General features: G+C 39.2%; 1 protein-coding gene across 1 annotated transcript in view; it reads right to left on the bottom strand.

Annotated features, from left to right (window-relative positions):
* Positions 1-21,237, bottom strand: part of L3mbtl3 (l(3)mbt-like 3 (Drosophila)) — a gene marked incomplete in the record, with an annotated part of 113,739 nt that overhangs the window by 39,597 nt on the left and 52,905 nt on the right. The window contains 3 exon segments of the mRNA XM_013516682.1: positions 5,536-5,646; positions 7,837-7,922; positions 12,364-12,440. Coding sequence (XP_013372136.1) covers positions 5,536-5,646; positions 7,837-7,922; positions 12,364-12,440 — 274 coding nt within the window.

The raw sequence follows: 21,237 nt of genomic DNA, 5'->3' as shown, positions 1-21,237 counted from the left end.
AAAGACCCACAAGATACCACAAGATACCCCAAAAGTCCCTCTGCCACATAGGTGATAAAGCACGTTCTTCCTTAATTTATTAAAACAATGTGTACCAACAGAAAAAGATGAAAGACCCAAAAGAAAGACTGGGAAGAGATATGAATTGTTCATTATCCAGAAAATAGCTGATAAATGTATAGAGACAATTTCACTTATAACTAAAAAACTACAAATTAAAACCAGATGTAATTCTTCCCTAGCATGCCAGACATACTCACATGCTGGTGACTTTTATAGCTGAGAATGATGAAGATAAATGGCTATTTCCACAGACCATCAAGAGAGCTGTTAACTGGTGAGATATTTCTGGAGCGGTATTTGGCAACACCAGTCAACATCTAAAATGTATTATCTTTGACTTGATCATCTCAGTTACACATTTTTTAACAGCAAGAAAGAATGAGAAGTAACCAGACTGGGCCATCAATAGGCTAGCTAATAAGCATCTTTCATAGGGTGAACAGTATGCCTTTATCACAGGTTCAAGTTTATGGACTCAAAATGATGTCCTCTGCAGTGAATCTACTTTCTCAAGCTTAGAAATCAATTTGCCTAGACTTGAGACCACAAAATTTGAAATCTAGAAGAAATCATTTATATTATCCTGAAGAGAACAGACTCACAAAGAGCAACTGGCTGATAGCTACCAAGCTAGTTAGGAAGGGCAAGCCCAGGCCTAGAATTCAAGAACTGGAAATAAGTGCTGGGGTGGTGGTACACGCCCGTAATCCCAGCACTTGGAAGGCTGAGGCAGGAGCTCACTGTGAGTTCAAGGTCAACCTGGGCTACAAAGTGATTGCCAGGCCAGCCTAGACCACACAAAGGAAACCTTGTCTCAAAAGAAACACACACAGAGTACAGACACACACACACAAAGCTGGAAATAAAACCATCATTCACACACATTGAATTGAAACAGCAGCTAAAGAAAGTTAACTCAAACACTTTCTCTTCCTCTGGTCAAAGATAATGCTCAAGGGAGACAGATCTCTTACAAAAGGGAACAGACCAGGAGACGAAGGAAGGGAAAGGGTGGGGGGAAAGGGGGAAAATGAAATAAATTAAGATGTATTTGTAATTTTATCACCTCCCCACCATGAGCATAATTATTGTGTGTTGCAAACATATAGTAATGACAATAAAAACAAAACAAATAATCCTCCTAAAACTAAAAATCGTGTTTAAAATACAAGAACGATACTTGTAATTTTCCGAAGACATAAATTTACGGTATCAATACCACCAATAAGTGAGTAATCATAATGTATACTGTTTAAGTTTAATCTTCAACTAACCACAGTAAATCATCATTTCTGTTTTACGAGCAACATGAAGACTGATGTTTTCTTATCTTGCTGTCCCCAAGTTTCTTTTCTTTTATGCTGGAATCAATGTTCACATAACTTATGCACCCTTTACTATAAATCAGCAATTAAACTTAATGGACGTTAACTACCTGCCTGTAGTAAATGGACCCAACCCAGTGCAGGGGGAAGGCAGGCACGATGTTGTATGCCTGTGTTCCCAGCACTTGGCAGACTGAGGTAAGATCCTATGAGTTCAAGGCCAGCCTCAGCTCTACACTAAATAGTGAGTTTAAAACCAGCCTGGGCTACATAGTGAGGCTGTATCTTAAACACACAAACAAAAAATAACAACAACAACGAAAAGCTCACTTAGATTCTATACAACCTGCGATCTCCGCCCCGTCTATGTATCTCTATGTCATACGTCTAAGGAGTTGTAGCATATTAATGAAATAGAAAACCCACCCTCTATAGTTAAGAGTTTTTCTCTTGCCAGGTACTATTTTGAAATGAAACCAAATACCTAACAAAGAGCAACAAGGGAGGAAGATATATAAACATTCAATATAAAATATTTAAAAATTTTATAAATATGAGAAATATAAAATTATAACAGACATTATTCCACTATAAACATATTCACATGTAAAAACAACTCAGCAACAATGATGAATTCAATTAAATTTCAAAGGAAAATAGACCACTGTAGATCGAAGTATACAGCAATGGGTACCCTGTTTACCCAAAAGTATAATTAAGACCTTGTATATAAACCTTCTACGTATTAATGACAATTTGGGCAACCCACTGGGGACCTCTCCTGTCTCTCAGAAGCTATTCCTATTCCTATTCCCCATTCCCCATTCCTTTTTCCAAAAAATTTTCCAAAAAAAGAAATTAATGACAATTTTAAGATTAAGACAGTATTTTAGAAAAAATACTGTTTCTTTCAAAAAAATCTGGCAGGACTTTTTTGTTCACGCAAAAGGCAGCTCAGTAAGACAAACACATTTTGCACGCAAGTGTACCTGACCCCAGGAAACACACAAAGTCATAAGGAAAAGCCTACTTGACTCAGTGGTGAGCAAGATTTCCTTATTCATAATACTCTACAGAGTGGAAAAATCAACATTATTTTACTAAAAGGAAGAGGGAAAAAAGAATTGCAAGATCTAAGTGTTCAATTACTACTCTAATAGGAAGAAAACGAACCATATTCAAAGTTGAAGAATTGGGAAATAACAGGATATAGATAATATTTTAGAGTATTAGAAATAAAATGTCCTAAGAAACAAGCCAAAATGCCTAAAGTTCTCATTCCTGTCAGGCAGGAGTGGATTCTGTTCTGACACCAAAAACGGAAAGAGCCGAACGAACACATTTTGGTCACTTTCTTTCAGCGACATCTGGTCAAATATTTAACAGTTTTATAACTACTTACGGCAATAGCTCATGGTGTGAAATACTATATTATACATTATATGTATATTATACACAGTATACGTAACTTTAAGGAGTTTATATATTACATATGTAACTTTATTATACATAACTTTAAAAAGTTGATTTTATTTAATTTCAGTTAATTTTATCCCTGAGAAACTTACAATATTAAGCTATACTTTGTCTACCTTTTCCTGTTTTTCTTCCTATTTGAAAAAGAAAAATGAAGTTTCTTGTGGCACCATCTCCCAGTGTAATGAGAAAAACTCCTACTGTTAGAAGCTTTTTATGTTTTCAAAAGCCTCTAATGAATGTGGAATGCAGTCACTGTCCCTGTTTAGTGACCTCTGGAGGATTCACAAACAGCAAGATACTGGTTCAGCAGCTCACCTTCAGCGGCGACATTTATCCCAGTAACTAGGTAAAAATGCCGATCAGCTGCACACCTCAGAGTAACCTCTGTTTTGGTGTTAAGGGGGGACCAGGACGTTGTTTTAGAAAGAGAAATCAGCTGCCCGTCAAGGGCTGGATCCTGCTCTAAAAGTTTCCTATTAATCAACCGAAACGCCCACTTTAGAGCATTTGACTTCACTGGGCCCTCGTTTCCTCACATGTGAAAATCATAGACGTGATCTAAATTTTTGTTACTAGAGAAGGAACACAGATTTCTGAAAGCAAACAATGAACAAGAGAAACGTAACATTGTACAGTTCAGCATCCCGCAAGAAGCACCCATCGTGTTTACTATGGTGTGTTTCTTTCCAGAACTGGTTACGCATCTGTTCTTTTGGGAAAAAGCAATCAAAATTGAGCATAATGTCAAGCCTGAAAATGTCACTTGCCAATAGCAAACATTCTTCTAAATGCTTAGATTTACCATCGATGTGGATCTGTTTTACCCGCCAGCTACTGTGTTTGTTCTGAATGCTAAATACTATATATATATATATATATATATATATATACCCTGTTATCTTCCCTGGAGCTTTTCTCTTTGAAAATTTCCAAAACACATACCCAGGACGGAACTTCTAGAATTAAAGGGTAAACAACACTCTAAGATTATGATGCGAAACTTCTCTTCAGAATCACTGGGATCCTTTAGAGTCCTCTGAGCCATTGTACAACAATAAACCTTTCACATACTAACTACCTAACTAAAACCAGCCTTTTGTCCTAATTTGGAGCAACCCGACTTATAAAAATAATATTGTGCTTAATTCTGCATTTCTTTGTCTATCTAGATTATTTTAAAAATATTTTCCCTTCCAATATATTCGGATTGCATTGTGATTTACATCACAACCAGCTGCAATTAACAACAAAATGCACTTGAAAAAGGTCAACACACGCCTTGCGTTATTCATAAAATTTTCCAAAAATGTATGATCACACAACCTTACACAGTGAATTGAAAGTTAAAATTTCTCTCCTATAGTAATACATTGATACAACTTTTACTGTCATTTTAAAGCTTATTTTCTCACATATCATCTCAGTAGAGATAGCTGAGATTGTGGTTTATTATTTTTTTAAATAAGCATGCATCTAGGTTCCCATGGTGTAGAACTGAGGCTTAGCTGTTCCGCAGCTGCTGCTGCTGGTAGGATGAGAACAAAGTCATTCACCTGGGTCTTCCAAGTCCCCCCTTCTCATGAGCAACACCAGGAAAACAGCCTGTTTCCCACACTGCAAGGATGCAAGTGTCAAATGACGTCCCATAAAATGCCACAGAGAAGGAAGTCTTGCTGGTATTATAATTATCATGATTCCTAACAGAGGTGCTAAACAATCCTTTGTGGTGAGTAACCAGGGAACATTCTGGCTTGAGAGAGACGCAGATGCGGTGGGTAGGAGTCAGTAAGGCCCCACGCCTCGCTGCCCCAAGCCTGGACGAACAAACAGAACCCATCTTCCTAAGTGGCTGCTTATTTCATGAGAGGAATCTGATATTATTAATCCAGTTCTAATAAAAATGTGATTTTACATATTAAACTATTTATCTTTACTTATATGAAAAGACAGAATATTCTTCTGCAAAGACTAACACCCCCCATCAAAAATTAATCTCTAGTTTTTTTAAAAAAAGAGCACAATGTAAGAGAATAAAGTATAATTTCTCCTGAATACAGTATTAGCTTAATGTGTTGTGTCTACTGTATTTTTCTAAGTACACACTCAAAATATTTAAGTCACTCATAATCAAAGAGAAAACAGACAGGCATGGTGCTGCATGCCTGTAATCCCAGCATTCTGGGCAGCTGAGGCAGGAGGACCACATGTGTGAGCCAATCTGGGCAATTTAGTAAGATCCTGTATCAAGATAAAAAGTAGCAGCAACAAAACAGAACAAAAAAGGTGGAGGAGGCTATGGAAATAGCTCAGTACATGACCAAGTCCCTGGATTCAATCCCTAGTATCACAATATACAGAGAAAGACAGAGGAATGGGAGAGGATGGCGTGCAGAGGGACAGGATGGGATGGGGTGGGATGGAATAGGGTGGAATGGAGTGGACTGGACTAGACTAGACTGGAATAGAATAAAGAAAACACACCCTAAGCATTTTAAAGGAAAAAAAGTTAAATGAACATTCACTTACAGAGACTCAGAAGCAATTACTTTGCATATTCCTCTAGTTTTATTAATTTAATTCCAAGAGTTTAAAACTTACGTATCTACTGGTTTCCATCTAAGACAACCTATAACAAAAGCCAAAGCCAAACCCAACGCACGGCACTTACTTTTATCCGGTGGTCATCCGTGTCCACGACAGTCGCGACCCTAATAAAGATGGGGTTCCTCTTATCTACGACCTCCAGCTTCATTTTCTTCTGGAAACCATGTGGGGGCTTCTGCCGTAGGAGAAAAGTTTCCCAGTCAGATTGAGAGAAAAAAACAGGGGAACCTGATGCTACAAAGAATAGGAAACAGATGAGCTGTTTAGGGAACCAGCTTGCAAACTCTCAAATTCCCAGCGTGGCTCTGGATAACAACCTCCCCTTCAAGAAAATAAAATCACAACAAACACGGAAGAAAGAGAAAGACAGCGTGAGTACTAAGCCGAGGGGTGAAAAGCGGCACCGAAGAAGACACTCCGGTTATTTCCTTAGCTGCAGGGGAGGCCAGACAATTTTCTCATTGGTTGGAGGTGTCTTAGCAAAGACAAATCAACAAACACTAACTTTATTTTTAAAAGGAGATGCAGAAACGAGGGGCTGAAACAAGGCACGGAGATTTAGAAGAACTGAGGGCAAAAGGCAGAGGACAGCTTCAGAAAAGCAGCTCTGCAGACGGAGTAGCTCTTACCAGACATGAATGGGAAAAAGGGATCCAGAGCCACCCTACAGTTCCATACATAAAAACCATAGACCTCTGAAACAGTTTGTGGTGGTGAAAGGCAAGGTGATAGACTGGTAAGGAGTTACACAGATGACTTATATTTTCTTCCTTTCAGTCCCTCTTCTGGAAGGTGAGTGTAATAAAACTGTTGCTCTAAAGATGAAGTGTGAAATATATGTAAACAAAACTAGGCATAGTAGTGCCTGAAATCCCAGAACTTGGGAGGCTGAGGCAGGAGGATTGTTGAGAGTTTGGGGCAGCGTGGGCCTACATAGTGAGTTCAAGGCCAGCCTGAACTACATAGAGAGACCTTGTGTGATAAAAAAAGAAAGAAAGCAAAAATTATGTAAACGATATAAAACAATCAATGTAAGTCATATAGGACCAAACAAAAGAAATTTTAATTTTGATTCTGAAAGATATATAAGTTGATCCTGCGATAATTTTATACAGGTTAAAGCAAGATTTAAAAAGAGAAAACAAGGCTAGTGATATAGCTCAGTGGCACAGCACCTGCCTAGCACAAGGTCCTGAGTTTGATTACCAGTACCAAAAAGCTAAAAAAAAAAACGAACTCAACATTATGTTAGACTCAAAGTTAGACAGAGTATGAATAAAAATTCATAAGTATGCCAATAACGCTAAACATTATGCTTTTAAAAATTCCAAACATACTATCGGATGAAGTCATACAAACCCTTTGACAGTGTGCTTCTTTGTGTAATATGGTTTCACTGTTAGAATTTTTTTTTTTTCTTTTTTTGCAGTGCTAGGGTCGAACTCAGTGTCTCACACATGCTGGGCAGAAGTGTCCTACCCCTGAGCTGCATCCCTAGCCATGAAAGATATTTTGAAAGATACTTTGAAGATATCAATATGTAATACAAGCATTGTTAATTTCCTACCACTTTGTAACTGTGTATTGTCTGTACTGTTCTTTTGCTATTTTGTAAAAGGTTGTCTGTCTGTTAATGTTTTCCTCCTTTTATTTTTAAAAGAAAAAAAGAAAAAAAACTTACAAATTTGTAAATTATTGTTCAAAGCACAGTATTATGATAGACTGTCACATTTAAAAAATGAATATATATTTCCCTTCAGATTCATGAGAAAATACAAATGCTTAAAGCAAACTGTTTGAGATGAAAAAGTAAAAAATGCATTTCATTTATTGTTCTTCTCTTGGACATAAATGAGGTTTACTTTGCATCTTAATAAGTCATGTGTAAGAAGTAATGACCCTGGGTTTTTGCGAGATACTCTAATGAAAGCAGATGACCCTGCTTTAGTAAAAAACGCTGATTTGTACCAATAAAATACAAAAAAGCATCTCAACTTGCCACAAACAAATTCAAAGGAGTTACAGATGTAATTTTTATCTGAACACATTTTTCCATTCAGTTTGGTCTTTAAAAATATCTAGCTGGAAAAAAAGAAGTTTGCTGTAAGATTTCAACCAGTCTCCCCATAGTCTCAAAAAGCATTATTTCCCAAGAAGATTTTAAAGTCCAAAAAAAAAATAATAATCTCAGTAATAGTTTTACTTTAAAAACCTGTAAAATTTAAAAATATCTTCTTTGGTCTTCTGTTTTCTTCTTGTTCCTATTCTGATTTGTCAGTATCATCTTTTTGTGTTCTTAAATTTAAGTGAACAGATAATAGTATCAATGCAAATTAATCAAACAGTATAAGACATGTTCTCTCACCACTTTGAAAGCTCTTGCAGGGGCAGGTAAAGAATTGGTTTCTTCTAAGTATTTATCCCAAGAAAAGTGTTTCACATTTGGATAACCTAAGAAACACAGAAAAACATAAATCCTATGAGATTTAACCAAAATAATGAGAATAACAAACTGCCCTACAAAAATTATGAGATATTGCTATCATTATAGTTTAGTAAATTATGTTCATACATACAGAAAGACTTTAAGCTTGTAGCACTTTGGAATTACTTCTAATGATTTTGTTTTTATCTTAATTATGATTCTCCTACTACTTTTTAGATGGAAATTTTATATATATATATATATATATATATATATAAAGTTTACATAACATTAAACACACAAATGCCTTGAATCTAGCTGTTTTATTTCTACTAATTTAGGACAACCCCATATGTGTATAAAGACACAATGCACAATTATTTTTGCACATGAAAATGTAAAAACAAGTTAAATGATCCTCAATGTAATATGCGAAAAAATAAAGTACATGTGAAATAAATGTGTGTGTACATATCTAAATATATAAACTACTCTAGATATCTCTTCATACTGTTAGACTGAACTCAGAAACACACTCAAACCACAGAACATTGCTAGTAGAATGTGTGAAAATAACTGTCCTTTCCTTTCTCTGCTGCTTTTTCCTTCCTCTAGAGATAAATTCCATTAGGTTGGCATGAGCAAGAATTACCATGGCCCAGTAGGGTGGCAAATTAGCCATAGTCTCAAGTTGCTACATAAAGGGGACTGAGAAAATATCCAACTATAGTAGAGATCCCAGAAGGTAAACTTCTCCCTGACTGAGAAGAGAAGTAGAAGGAAGAGGTATGGAAAGAAGAAAACTAGAAGTGAAGCCAGTGGTGTCAGAGTTGAATCTGAGCTCATGGCATCCACCCAGTGTGCAGCACACACCAATGCAAAAACAAGCACTGATTTCTGTATATATTTACATGGATGCATTTCCTCCACCCAGCAAGGGGGATGGGAGCTATAACATGCCAGCAGCAATAAGCACTCCAGAAGCTGGATTCTGAATATCATTCAATACTAAAAACAACTTGGATCCTCGGAGAAACTGCTGACTGTGGTATGGCTCAAGCAAGCACCTAGGTCAGCTGCATTGAGAAGTAAGATGTTCTCCAAAAATGATAAGAACACATCAAAGGACAGGGGCTCCCGCAGTAGAATTTTAAAGAGGCTTTCACTAACTAAAATCTCTCAAAATCTGACATGAAAATAAATAGTGCCACTCAGAGATTATAATTCGTTGCTAAAAACAGTAATCTATAGGTCCACACTGATATATATACATATATATATATATGTGTATATATATATATATATATATATATATATATATATAAGTGGAATTAATGAGAAAGCTATTCTGTGTAGAAGACTATTACCTAATTATGTTCAAAGGGTAATGATGAACAGTGTGATTCATAATGAAAAATTACCCTTTGTCTACTGTTAAAATGATAACTCATACTAGATATACCAACAGATGCTAAAACTAGCAGGTGATTCTGAAATGAGAAACAGCATGATCCTCAAATCATATGTCTAGAAAATACTCATTAATGACTGAGGAAAAAATAACTGTATTAGTGAAAAAAACCTGTCAAATATCATCTTGATCAATCAGTGGTAGAAAGACAGATTGACATCATGTGCCCCAAGAGGATACAAATATAGCACAGCATCACTTCTGTGATTCCCCTGCCAAAAATGCATGACCTGGTTCTGATAATGAGGAAACAGTAACATTCTACAACACGACTACTCCGTAATCCTCAAAAAGCGTGAGGTTATAAAAGGCAAGAAGCATGTAACTAAGGGAGGCTAGAAGGAGCGGCAGTGGAGCTCAAGATCTGATCCTTCTGCTAAATTGCGCCATCTGGTCAACTGACTAAGCTGAGAGGCTACAGGTGAATTCTGCTCCCCTCCTGCGACTTTTCTACATTGGAAATTATTTCAAAGGAGAATGTTTAAAAAGCATGTTTCTCCTTTGTAAGAATCTTTTTGGTCTATATTTTTTACTCTGTAATTTCTTTGAAGATCATGACACAGCATAATAACTATTGTTCTTCTTTTGTTATGAAATTTTATTTTTTTCATAAAAAAGTAAATATGCAAGACTATTTCTGCATATACACATTTTAAGGGACATATCCTGCACATTTCAAGTAATTTAAATCAGAATAGCCTATCAAATAACATTGATGGGTATGCATGCATGTGTACATACCCAGAAAAAAAGCTGGGGACAAACTAAACTACAAAAAGAGGTAACTGTGGTTACTTCTATTTTTCACTCTAAATTTAAAAACAAGTATGCTGGGACATACAATTTGGAAAAGATGAAGATTTTAATTTTAGAAAGAGAATAGCAAAGATAGCACCGGTCACAACAGCTAAGTCTTGGAGGCAACCTGTATGTTTATTAATGGATACATGGATATAGAAAAAGGGCACCAAAGAAAGAGAGTCTCTTTCGTTGTGGAGCAAAGAGTAGCACCAGCTTAGGTCCAGTAAATCATTTTCATAATTTGACAGATTTTTGTTGTTTCATTTTCTTCATTGTGGTATAATATGTAATGTAAAATTTAACTTTTAAACCATTTTTAGGTGCACAGTTAATGATACCAAGAATATTCACACAGACCTTGGTATAATTTTTCACATGAAATTTTGAGGTTTTAAAAACTTGACAAAAGCTGTTATTTTCTCTTCTGCCAAATTATCAAAGTTGATAAAAGGAGACAAATGCCTTGGCTTCTGCTTCACAGAAGAAGCCAGCAATAGTGGTGGACCCAATCCCCCCAAGGTTCACATCCAGGCTTTTGTCATTCGGGGGCTCACTGTTTATCTACCAGATACCTGAGTATAACCCAAAATGGTACTGTAGAGAGAAAGGATTTATATCTAACCAGAAAACCCTAAGAATCTTCAGGTAGTTCAGATGGTGACAGTGACAGAGATTCTACCACATAGTCATCAGTCGCTAATATTCTATAAGCCAGAGGACATGGAAGGCCAAACATAAGAAATCTTCCAGACAGCACATGTGGAAATTAATCTGCAGAAAAATATTAACTAATTATGCATAAAGAGTAATGAGAAACAGTGTGATTCGTATTGAAAAATTACCATCTAGCAACAGTAAAGCAGTCATTATATTAGAAATATCAACAGATGCTAAAACTAGCTAATGATTCTGAAATGAGATACAGGATAGGTGCACCATTAGTATCTTGCTGTCTTCAAGTCAGCTATGTGAATTAGTTGGGGCAGATGCTTTCCTGCCTTTAACACAGGAGCAAACTCAGAGAGGGGATGGCCTGAGCTTGCTGGTCGCAGGACTGGCTGGTGCCCAGTGAGCAAAAGCTCAGACGCTCTGAGGGAGGTGCCATGGAGGCGCTGGGGACCGGCTGTTAAGAGTAATTAAATGAGACTAACATTTAACGCTCTAAACCGAGCCTCTGCTCATACTCGATGTGGGCGACACCCACAGCCAGCTCTTGGAGGACTATGGATCATCCCTCCCCTGTGATCAAGGCAGTCCACTCTGGTCAGGTAAACATCTGCTGTCCTGAACATTGAGGCTCTGTGTGAGCTGATGTCCCTGCCTTCTTCTACCAGGAGGAACTGTGACACCTTCAACATTCACGTGCTCAAAAAAAAAAGTCTTGATTATGATGAAGCTGCAGAATGTTCTTTAGCACAAGATAACCAATTCGAAAGTAGGATGCTATTTATCCAGTTACCCTGCTCTCTATCCGTGAGAAAGCAAAGAAGCTGAGAAGGCTCTTAGGTCAGAGGCACATAGCTGCAGGCCCGCAAACCTCCGAACAGAACCACTGGTGCACAGGAAGAGAAGTACCATTAGTATTTGGGTCTAAAACCTATTTTGGAACCAGGAAGCACAACAGAAGAACAAAAAACACATGTGTGAGCTCTACACTAAAAACATCCGAAGTTTCCAGTTCTCACTTAAATGTGAGCATCACCCTTCTGCCAGACCTGAGCCTCCACGTGGAGTTTGTGGTCCGTCTGCTCTTCTGTGTCTTCCACAGAATACTCCATCACATTCCTGGACTTGTCTGAGACGAGACAACACCTTTAAATGTACACTGATACCAAGGCTTGAAATGAATTTCAAGTTGAGAAGGGAAAAATATTTTAAATCTGAGCTTATGTTTCCAAAGAAGACCAAAATCTGAGACTCTGCTTTAAACCAAGCCAATGCTCAATGTACGTGAAGGGCAGGAAATTCACACCTGTGGCCAGCTGCACATTTCTGTAAAGACAGCAATGATGCAATGAGCCACACCTGTGTGTGTACTGTCTGTGGCTGCTTCTGGGCTACATCCAAGTTGAACAGTTGCGACAGGGGCTCTAGAGCGTGCAAAACTTAAGATGCGTACTAGCTGGGCCTTTACAGAAAAGGTTTACTGGCCTCTGAAGTCCGTGAATAATATTAGACACACAATAAACACGAACCTGGCGGAGTAATGAGGGTCCTTCTGTGTTCTTTACACCAACCAACGGGATGAATGTGCGGACTAGATGCTTCACACCTGTAGGTTATATAAATTAAAAAGCTGGAGTTATTATATGAGCTCAAAAAATGCTACTAGAAGTGTTTTTTTAATGGTTCATTAGCGATCATGAACATCTTTCAGAATTATTACAATCTACCTAATTTGTAAAAAGTTGTTAAACCAAAAGATCTTTCACTTTTTTAATACACTAATGCCAAGTAGCATTTTAATAGATAAATATACAGATTTGACAACATACAGTTTTCTTCCCCCTACGAACATTGTTTATATTAGGAAACTTCAAATAAGCAGAAGTACAAAGATCACATCATTAAAATTCAGCATTTTCATTCACAACCATCATATGGAAAAATAGACCGCCTACACAGAGGCAAGCAAAAATTATTTCACCATCTCTACAGGCACACACGTGAACGCGGGAAGCCCAAGCACTCACAGGAACCAACAGTATGCTATTCCTATTCCCTGTTACAATGGCACAGACCACTATTAAAGTAGCGTTTCTTCCTTTTCCCTATCTCTTTCTTCTCCTCTCTGTAATCACCACCATAGTTAAGCATATCTGTTTCCAGAGCCTTTGTATCAACATTCAAATCTGGCGCTTCTGATTCCCTGCTCCTAACCATAACTGCTCTGCGTGTTTCTCATCTCAACACGTGATGTGTTTCTCCACTCACTTGCTCACTCGTTCATCCAAACAGAGAGACGGGATGAGGTGCCAGATGAGAAACTGCAGCAAATAATACAAGTGTAAAGCTCCTACTTTTATGGCACTTATACTACATGAAGTAAACAACAAATAAATGTAGTTGGCCTTCTGTATCTGCAAGGGACTGGGTCAGGGAGTCTTGTGGATAGCAAAATCAGAAGATATTCAAGTCCCTGATACAAAATGGTGCCACTGTTAGGTTATACTTATGATACCTGGTATAACGCACCTTGGTGACACAGCGCTAAGCAAGAAGTGAGCAGCAGACTGTGTAAGTGCAAGAGTGCACCTCACAGGGTCTAGTCAAGTCGGGTTCTCAGTGCAATGTTCTGAGGAAAAACTTGAAGGATTTAAAGAAAGAGAGAATGGAGCCACTCAAATATATGAAGGCAATTAGGGCACAGCACGTGCAAGGTTGTGCTGTGAGTGGGAACCTCGCAGGACTGTATCAGGAACAGGAAGGAAGAGGCTGAGGGAAGCACAGGCCACAGGAAATGACGTCAGACAGGACGGGCCCTCAGGCTACAGCAAGGTTTAGGATTTCACGCACAGTGAACTAGAACATCATTGTGGAGGGTTTTAAGCACAGTCCTAGCTTTCCTGTATTTGTGCTTTAATTATTCTGGCTGCTGTAAGAAAAGTAATCCACACAGGTGGCAAGAGAGGAAGTGGTCAAAGCTATGGCAAGGGTTTCTCGTGGTGGCCTGAATCACAGGGGTGGCGGTGAGGACGGCAAGAAATGGCCACGCTGTCGGTGTGTATGTTAAAGGTAGAGCCAAGAGGATTCGCCGATAGATTTAATATGGAGGCTGAGTGAAGTGAAGAAGTCAGGACATTACAGGCTTTGCACATGAGCAACAAGAACACAGTTGCCATTTTCGGAGGTAGAGAAGACTCCAGGTATGGTCTCTGACACTAAGCGGGTGAAGGAAGTCCTGTGATTGACAGATGTCCAATAGATAATCAGCATAAACATCTGGAGTTCAAAGGCAAGATCAAAGCCAACAGCAGGAACCTGGGAGCATCAGCCCCTGGGATGGTATGGTACTTACTACCCAGAGCAGAGCTGAGGACATCCAGGTAGTGTGCAGGGGAGGCGCGGTCCGGCAAGGAAGGCCTAGTGCGGAAGAAGTGGGAAGAAAGAATGAAATCTGCTGCACCAAATGCTGCTGGAGGGTCAGAGAAGTTTCTGAGTGGATCTCTGACCCAGGCTGCATGGATCGCTGTATTTGTGACAGTGAAGGTCATCGGTATCCTTGACAAGGGCAGTTCGGGTGGAGTTGAGGACGGGAAAGGGCAAACGACTGACAGAAGCAGATTTAAGAGAAGAGGCAAGATTATAAAGAAGACATGTTTAGGGAGTTCTGTTATAGAAGGAACCAGAGGCAGGAAGGGCAAAAGAGAAGTTCCGTCCCATTATTTTGTTGGAAAACTGGGAGAAGCTGATGGAGGCCTGTACGGCAATACTCTGTATAACTTTACAAATTTTAAGTGTACGATTATTTGAAAATAAGAGGTGTTTAACGAGATGAGAAATATTACCTTATTTACTCAAAAAATAAAAGGAGAGCAAAATCTTTCTTCAATCAGGGGATTTTTCTTGATATAATGATACCGTGAGTATAAATAAAAAAGAACTCCTCCCACTTGTGCACTGGGAGAAATAATCCCACACAGAGGACGACCTACTGAGCTGAGAGGGCAGAGCTGCACGGGAGGGGGACACGGGAGGTACGGGGGTGGGGCAGGGGCAGGGCCCGAGAGCAGAGCTCCCACAGAGGGCAGCAGGGCTCACGCCCCAGTCAGTCTATGCAGAAAGTGGGAAGATGGCGCAGGCATGGACTAGGCTCTGCCTTTCTTCTCAAGAAAACAGGAACCAAGGTTATCAGCCCAGAGGGAGAACAGGAAGCGGGTGTGAGCAGCCAGAAGAAAACACGAAATGTCATAATCTAGAAGGACAAGGACAGGCAGGACTAAGGGCCCACATGAGGTTCACAGGCATAGACAGGAAGCCAGGCCCGTCGGCTGGCCGTGTGACTTTCTCCGGCTGTCCCCAACTGCTAGGAACAGGAGCACAGAAGGCAGAAAGATGGATTCCGTCAGGACTGGGGTTTTCCCAGGCAAATACACTGTAAGGAAATGGAGTCTGCTATTACAAGAAAGTGGTTACGATAGCACTATACACGCACATGTAAAGAAATCACAATATATTATCTTTTTAAAAAGTGCTTAGAGATGTGATCAAAACAAATGGCACATGTTTAAATTTAAAACATTTATTTCAGTAAAAGATACACTGCCGTTAATTCCCTGAAATACACTGCCTCTTGATTCAAACACACTTATCTCATATTCTTGCCACTTTCTGAAGCAGTTCTGGAGGTCCTCTTTCCTGAGTGTCTTTACAAGGTGTGAGCAGAAATACAGGGAATACTGCCGCCAACCGCCATCCAACAGAAAGGCGGAGTCGTTAAAACATCGTGCCTTGTCCCCTACCTTGCCATGGGGTCGGTACAGTGTGTCTGCTGGCTCCCCGCAGAAGTCAAAATGACCACGAAAGGTAGAGGTTTGAGACTGATTCAGGACATCTACATAGCCTTGAGAGTGACATTAAGAAGACTCAATGAAAAAGAGTCCAAAACTGCTTCAAAAGTACAAGAACTGTGGGATGTATCTGAAGTGGGGGTAAGGTTCTGAGGGGGATTAATGGCAATGTGTTTTTTAGTATAATAAAGTTTTAAAAATTTAAATATCACTGTATTTTTAATCGGACTTGTTTACTGGGGGGTGTGCATGTGTGTGTGCGTGTGTGTGTGTGAGGGTCACACAAAACATATTTCAGAAAAACACAATATGCTACTTCTTAGAGATTTACAGTATGGACACAACAAGAGCATATTAAAGACTGAAACTGCACTGGAGAAACCAACTGTGAACTGTTCGATGCAGCATGTCCTCAAGATAATGATGAAACACTGCTTTGTTATAAACACTACTAACACCGCACAGAATACCAGTGGTCTGTAGGACACCATTTGGGGAAAGTTGGTTTAAGGAAGTCAAGAAGTCCAGTCTCCATCCAGGAACCAATGCTGTTGTTTCTGTCCTGAGAGATCAAGAAATCAACACAGCCCTCCAAAGGAGAAAACAGAAGTAGAAAACCAGGAGGGTAACAGTGGCTGGAGATTCTAGTGAACTGAAAGTCTAATGAATACGGAAAAACGAAGCATTTTCTGGAGAATGAGACTGACAAACAGCCACGCCCTTCTGAGCTGACCTTCTCTGGGGCACAGCCTCACAGGGTAATATGCCTTAAGTTGGGGTATCCACTAGGGACTGCTGACTTCTCTCAGAACTCGCTGCAGTAGAAAATACCTTTAACTTTCCAGTTGAAGATGCCTTCTTTCCTGCTCTTAATCACTTGTGGTCTCATACCCTCCTCCGCTGCTAAACTTTTACTTTTACCTTACATGATATACTAGGCTAACAGGTGTGAATGACATTATTTTAGAAATATGAGAGGAAAACAGGTATAGCTAGGCCAATGCCAACCAAGTTCCTGTGGTCACTGCTACATTTCATACAATATATATTTTCATAAGAGACATTTTAATACACCATTCCTGAAGATGTATTGCTATAAAGTATGCAAATAGGGCCCTGGAGCTCTACTTTTAGCTATCCTGACTTTTCCTAAACAATGATTTTGTCTATGGATGATTACTAATGATGCATTTCTTTATTTCATTTCAGGGGGGGGTGTTACTTCATACACAGCTTCGTTAAGAATGAAAAATAAATATATGACATGAGTTTAATTTTCCCTTCTCAATCTAATAAAATTATAGAGTAGCTTTTATAATTATCTGTCAGATTCATAGTGATTATTTCAAAGCAAGAACATTAAACACTAGTCTTGGTGTTATTGGATTTCTCTATAAAGTATAAGTAAGGAAAATAATATGGCATATTACGGCAAATTACTCCTGTACTACCTGGATCTTACATTAATATTTTGATAATATTTAAGTGTACCTTAAAGTCACTTTAAATTAGAAATGAAGTCATCTCAATAGAGAAGATAAAAATGCCCCTATTTTTATCAACTTTATTTTTACGTTCTCAATAAGCAAACACTTCATTCAGAAGTTGGAAGCTGTGAACTCCTCTCTGCGACCGCTGTAAAACAAGTCATCCCTTAGTCCCATCTAGTGTTCAAAGGCAGAAATGTAACCAAAAAGAAATACAATGAAAGGCTCGTGGTGAAAGGCTTAGCAAACCACTGATCGCAGTACCTCTCCATTATTATTTTGGGGGGTTTGTACAGTATATCATGAAAGAGGTCCATTTCAAAAAGTTGTACTTAAGAAAGCAAAACTTACTCCCAAAGGCTGCTAAAACTCAATCAGATCCAGACCCGCAGATTTTGAAAGGGTAAGAAACCAAGCAAATAATTCATGAAAAATCCATGTCTACGATAAAAGGATAAAGTGAGCAGACATGAAGATCACTTTACAGAAGCACAAAGAGGTTAAGTGAGTTTACCGAGCCCTTGGGTTGGAAAGAAAGATTCTACTTTATCTCGCACAGGCAAAAGTTAAACAAAACTAATGCACACAGACAGGGCTCCACGGACCTAGCAGTGTAAACAAGAACATTTCAAGGAGCTTACTTCAGTCTCTTTGTTTCAAGCCGTCACGGCTTGGGTTCTTTGGAGAGCTACAGAACACTGGCCTTCCCCACTCTAGACTCAGAGCATGACTCTGCCAATGTACTAATCAGTACCCAACTCCATTGGCTTCCCGCGATTCGCGAACTCTTTTGGGCCTCTCCGCTTCCCGTCTAAATCCGAAACCTCACTAGACTAAGTCATCCTTTCCATCTCTAATTTATGGCCAATTCCATTCCTCACAGCAGCTCTCGTAAATATTAATTAATCTCCTTCAAAATGAAAATCGCTTTCCTTTTATTTCTTTTTCTCCAGGCTGAGATGAGACTTTATTCGTGTCACCAATAATTCCATCTCAAATATTCACATTCTCCTTCTTCACAACAGTTTAAGACCTTCCTCCTACCTAAAACCCAAGCTCAAATTGCTCCAAGTCCAAGGAACCCCTGTCGACAGAGACTCTCCAGGCAATAACCTTCTCCTTTTAGCACAAACTCCTCTGATGTCCCTCATGGCCAGCTCTCCAACCTTCTGCAAAATCGTTTCCCAGCTCCTACAACCCTCACCCCACAATGCCTGGTAAGAGAGTGGTTATTCTTAGTTTATTTTGGAAAAGGGGCCACTGACGTGTAGGAGAGTGAAGTAATTTACCGAGTGTATCAGCTGCCATTCTCCACACACATCCTACCCCGGGGCCAAGACAATGCTTTCCTTGACCAGACACACTCCACGCCAACATCGAAGAGCCAATTCCTTTCTTCCTTCAGGGTCTAACGCGAGTGCCGAGACACCCTCCCGTGAGTCTGAGCCGGTCCTCCCGTCCCTGTGCCACCAGAGACAGCAAGAGATTGTTTCTAGCAAGTAAGCACTCATCACACAGCCTGGTGGTGGTGTTCGTGCTGCTCTCCTTCCCCAGACTGCAGTCCTCAGGGCTCAAGTTCAGACCTGCCTGGGTCCCCTTCATCTCCACAGACTCCTCCACCTACTGCTGCCCACTTGAACCGAGTGGGGACAAGCCTGTTAGCTTAGATGCTACAAACCCATGGCCAACTCTTCAGCATCGCTTTAGGGAGACGTGCAACATAACCATTCCTTTCCACGCATAAATCTAAGGGATCCCCCCTAAAAGCTGTTTGCAATACGTTTAGGAAAATCAGAAAGAGACACCTGCGAAGGCTCGTACTAATTCACTAGCTTGCCACTTCCTTCTCACAGATCTGCTCATGGCTGACTGAGCCCTGACTCACCGGGAAACCACTGGAACAGACTCCTGGCTGAACCTGCAGTCTCAGTCTCGGTTGTTCTTTCTACGCAACAACAGGCTAAGTCCTGTTGCTAAGCCTCTCTGGACCCCAAAAGGCAAGGTCACAAGAAAATAACATTTCCGGAAGGCAGTTCTCTCCCAGTATTGTGTGTGTGTGTGTGTGTGTGTGTGTGTGTGTGTGTGTGTGTGTACGCACGCGCGCGCATGCGTTTGAATCGTGTGCTGTGCCCCAGAGCCCAACCCCTAGGCAGCTAGAACCTGAGAAGAGAAAGAGGCTGTACCCAGGGAGGAAGAGCTGGGACCATCTCTAGGTTCTTGCTTTCCTTCCTGGATCTTAAAGTCCCTCCTGTGCCTACAATAATATGCTGCGATATTCAGGATTACTCTTTAGTCCAACGACTGTCAAGGCAACAGTTACACAGCTAGCAATCAGTTTACAAGAGACCCAGAGATAAAGCAGTTTTTACTTTTATGCATGCTATTTTCCTTTCATCAAAAAATTGTTTCAATCCTTCATAAATGTCCATCATTAAAGATTTTCTACCTTTCTCTTTAGAATGCTTTACTGCAACTAAACCTCTAGTACCACAAATATATACAGACATATACAGTATGTTTTTAAATTCACACTAACGTAAAAAGATACACGATTACTATCCAATCAAACAAAAAATGTTTTTCATTTCAAAGCTATTTTAAATCAAAAAAGCTAATCTGCAGCCTCAGTTACAAACCTAAGTAAGTTATACAGATAAAAACCATTCCAAATGCAAAGATCAAAGAACACAGTATGTAATAAACCTGGAGAAATTCCAGTCCACTTAAGCAATTTTCTAAGTGTATTAACTGCAGGTTGAGGAAAAAAAAATATACTGTATTCTTTATTCTGACAATTAACAAAATATGATTTCATGTCACCACTAGTATGCAATCCTCACAGTATTTTACATTCTAAAAATAATTATGAGTTTGTGTTCATAAAAGCACAAAATTGGGTTTTATCAGATATTAGTGCCTTCTTTGTCCTTTCTAAAAAGATAACCCATAAGATCTGTTCTGTATGATTTTTATGAATTTGGCATTGAAGAAAATCAGTATGACAAATTCTTCTAGACCTCCTCATTATTTTTTTCCAGAATATTCTGAAAGGCAATATATATCAAATAATCAATTTGTATTTTTAAAACACTGCAGTAAACTACTATCTATACATTTTCTCAAAAAACAATAAAAAAAACCTTAAAATTTAGAAAAAAACAATCTCCCAAAATGAATCAAAACTTTAAAAACAAAACAGGGGCTAGGAGTCTAACTCAGTGTAGAGCATTTGCCTAGCATGAGGCCCTGGGTTTCACCCCCAGCCCTGCAAACAAAACAAGATAATCAATCAATCCATCCACCAATCAAACAAAGAAACAAAAAAACAGTCTCATTCCAGCAAAATGTAATGACTGATGCAGTAGCCCTCATTACTAAAAGGACTGCACCCAAGTCACCACACAGGTAACTTCCATTATCAAAATCCACGCGAAGTAGAGGACAAACATGTTCAACTTAGACAGATTAGGCTATTTATAAATGTAAAGTTTTCTCATCCATTCACCCATGCAAAATAAATATGGACAATTTTAAATGAAACAAAAAACATCGATTTAGAACAGGGAGATAGCTCAGCAGCACAGTTCCTGCCTGGCAAGCACAAGCTCCTAAATTTGATTCCTGGTATTAAAAACAAAAACATCAATTTAAAGCCAGGCATGGTGGTGCACGCCTGTAATCCCAGCACTTGGGAGGCTGAGGCAGGAGGATCGTTGTGAGTTCGAGGCCAGCCTGGGCTACAAAGTGAGCCCAAGGCCAGCCTGAACTGCATAGTGAGACCCTGTCTCAAAAAGACAAAAACAAAAAAAACAAACAAACAAAAACATCAATTTACAGAGTAAATTTAAGGAATAGGAAAACATGGCATAAAAGGATTCAACAGCAAATCCAGAGTGTGAAAGATGGAACAGTACAAACCACCTAGTCTTTTCACTAGAGGTTACAAGCAGAAGAAAAAAGGAGAGGAATAGGGATCTAAACATTGAGATTTAAAAAAAAAAAAAAAGCAATCACAAAGCATGTGCCTTATTTGGACCTAAAACTTTTTTTTTTTTTTTTTTTTTTGGTTTTT

The sequence above is a fragment of the Chinchilla lanigera genome, unplaced genomic scaffold, assembly GCF_000276665.1.
Source record: "Chinchilla lanigera isolate Chin_1 unplaced genomic scaffold, ChiLan1.0 scaffold00035, whole genome shotgun sequence".
NCBI lineage: Eukaryota > Metazoa > Chordata > Mammalia > Rodentia > Chinchillidae > Chinchilla > Chinchilla lanigera.
Note: the sequence above shows the minus strand (reverse complement) of the source record. Positions and strands in the feature narration are given on the sequence as shown.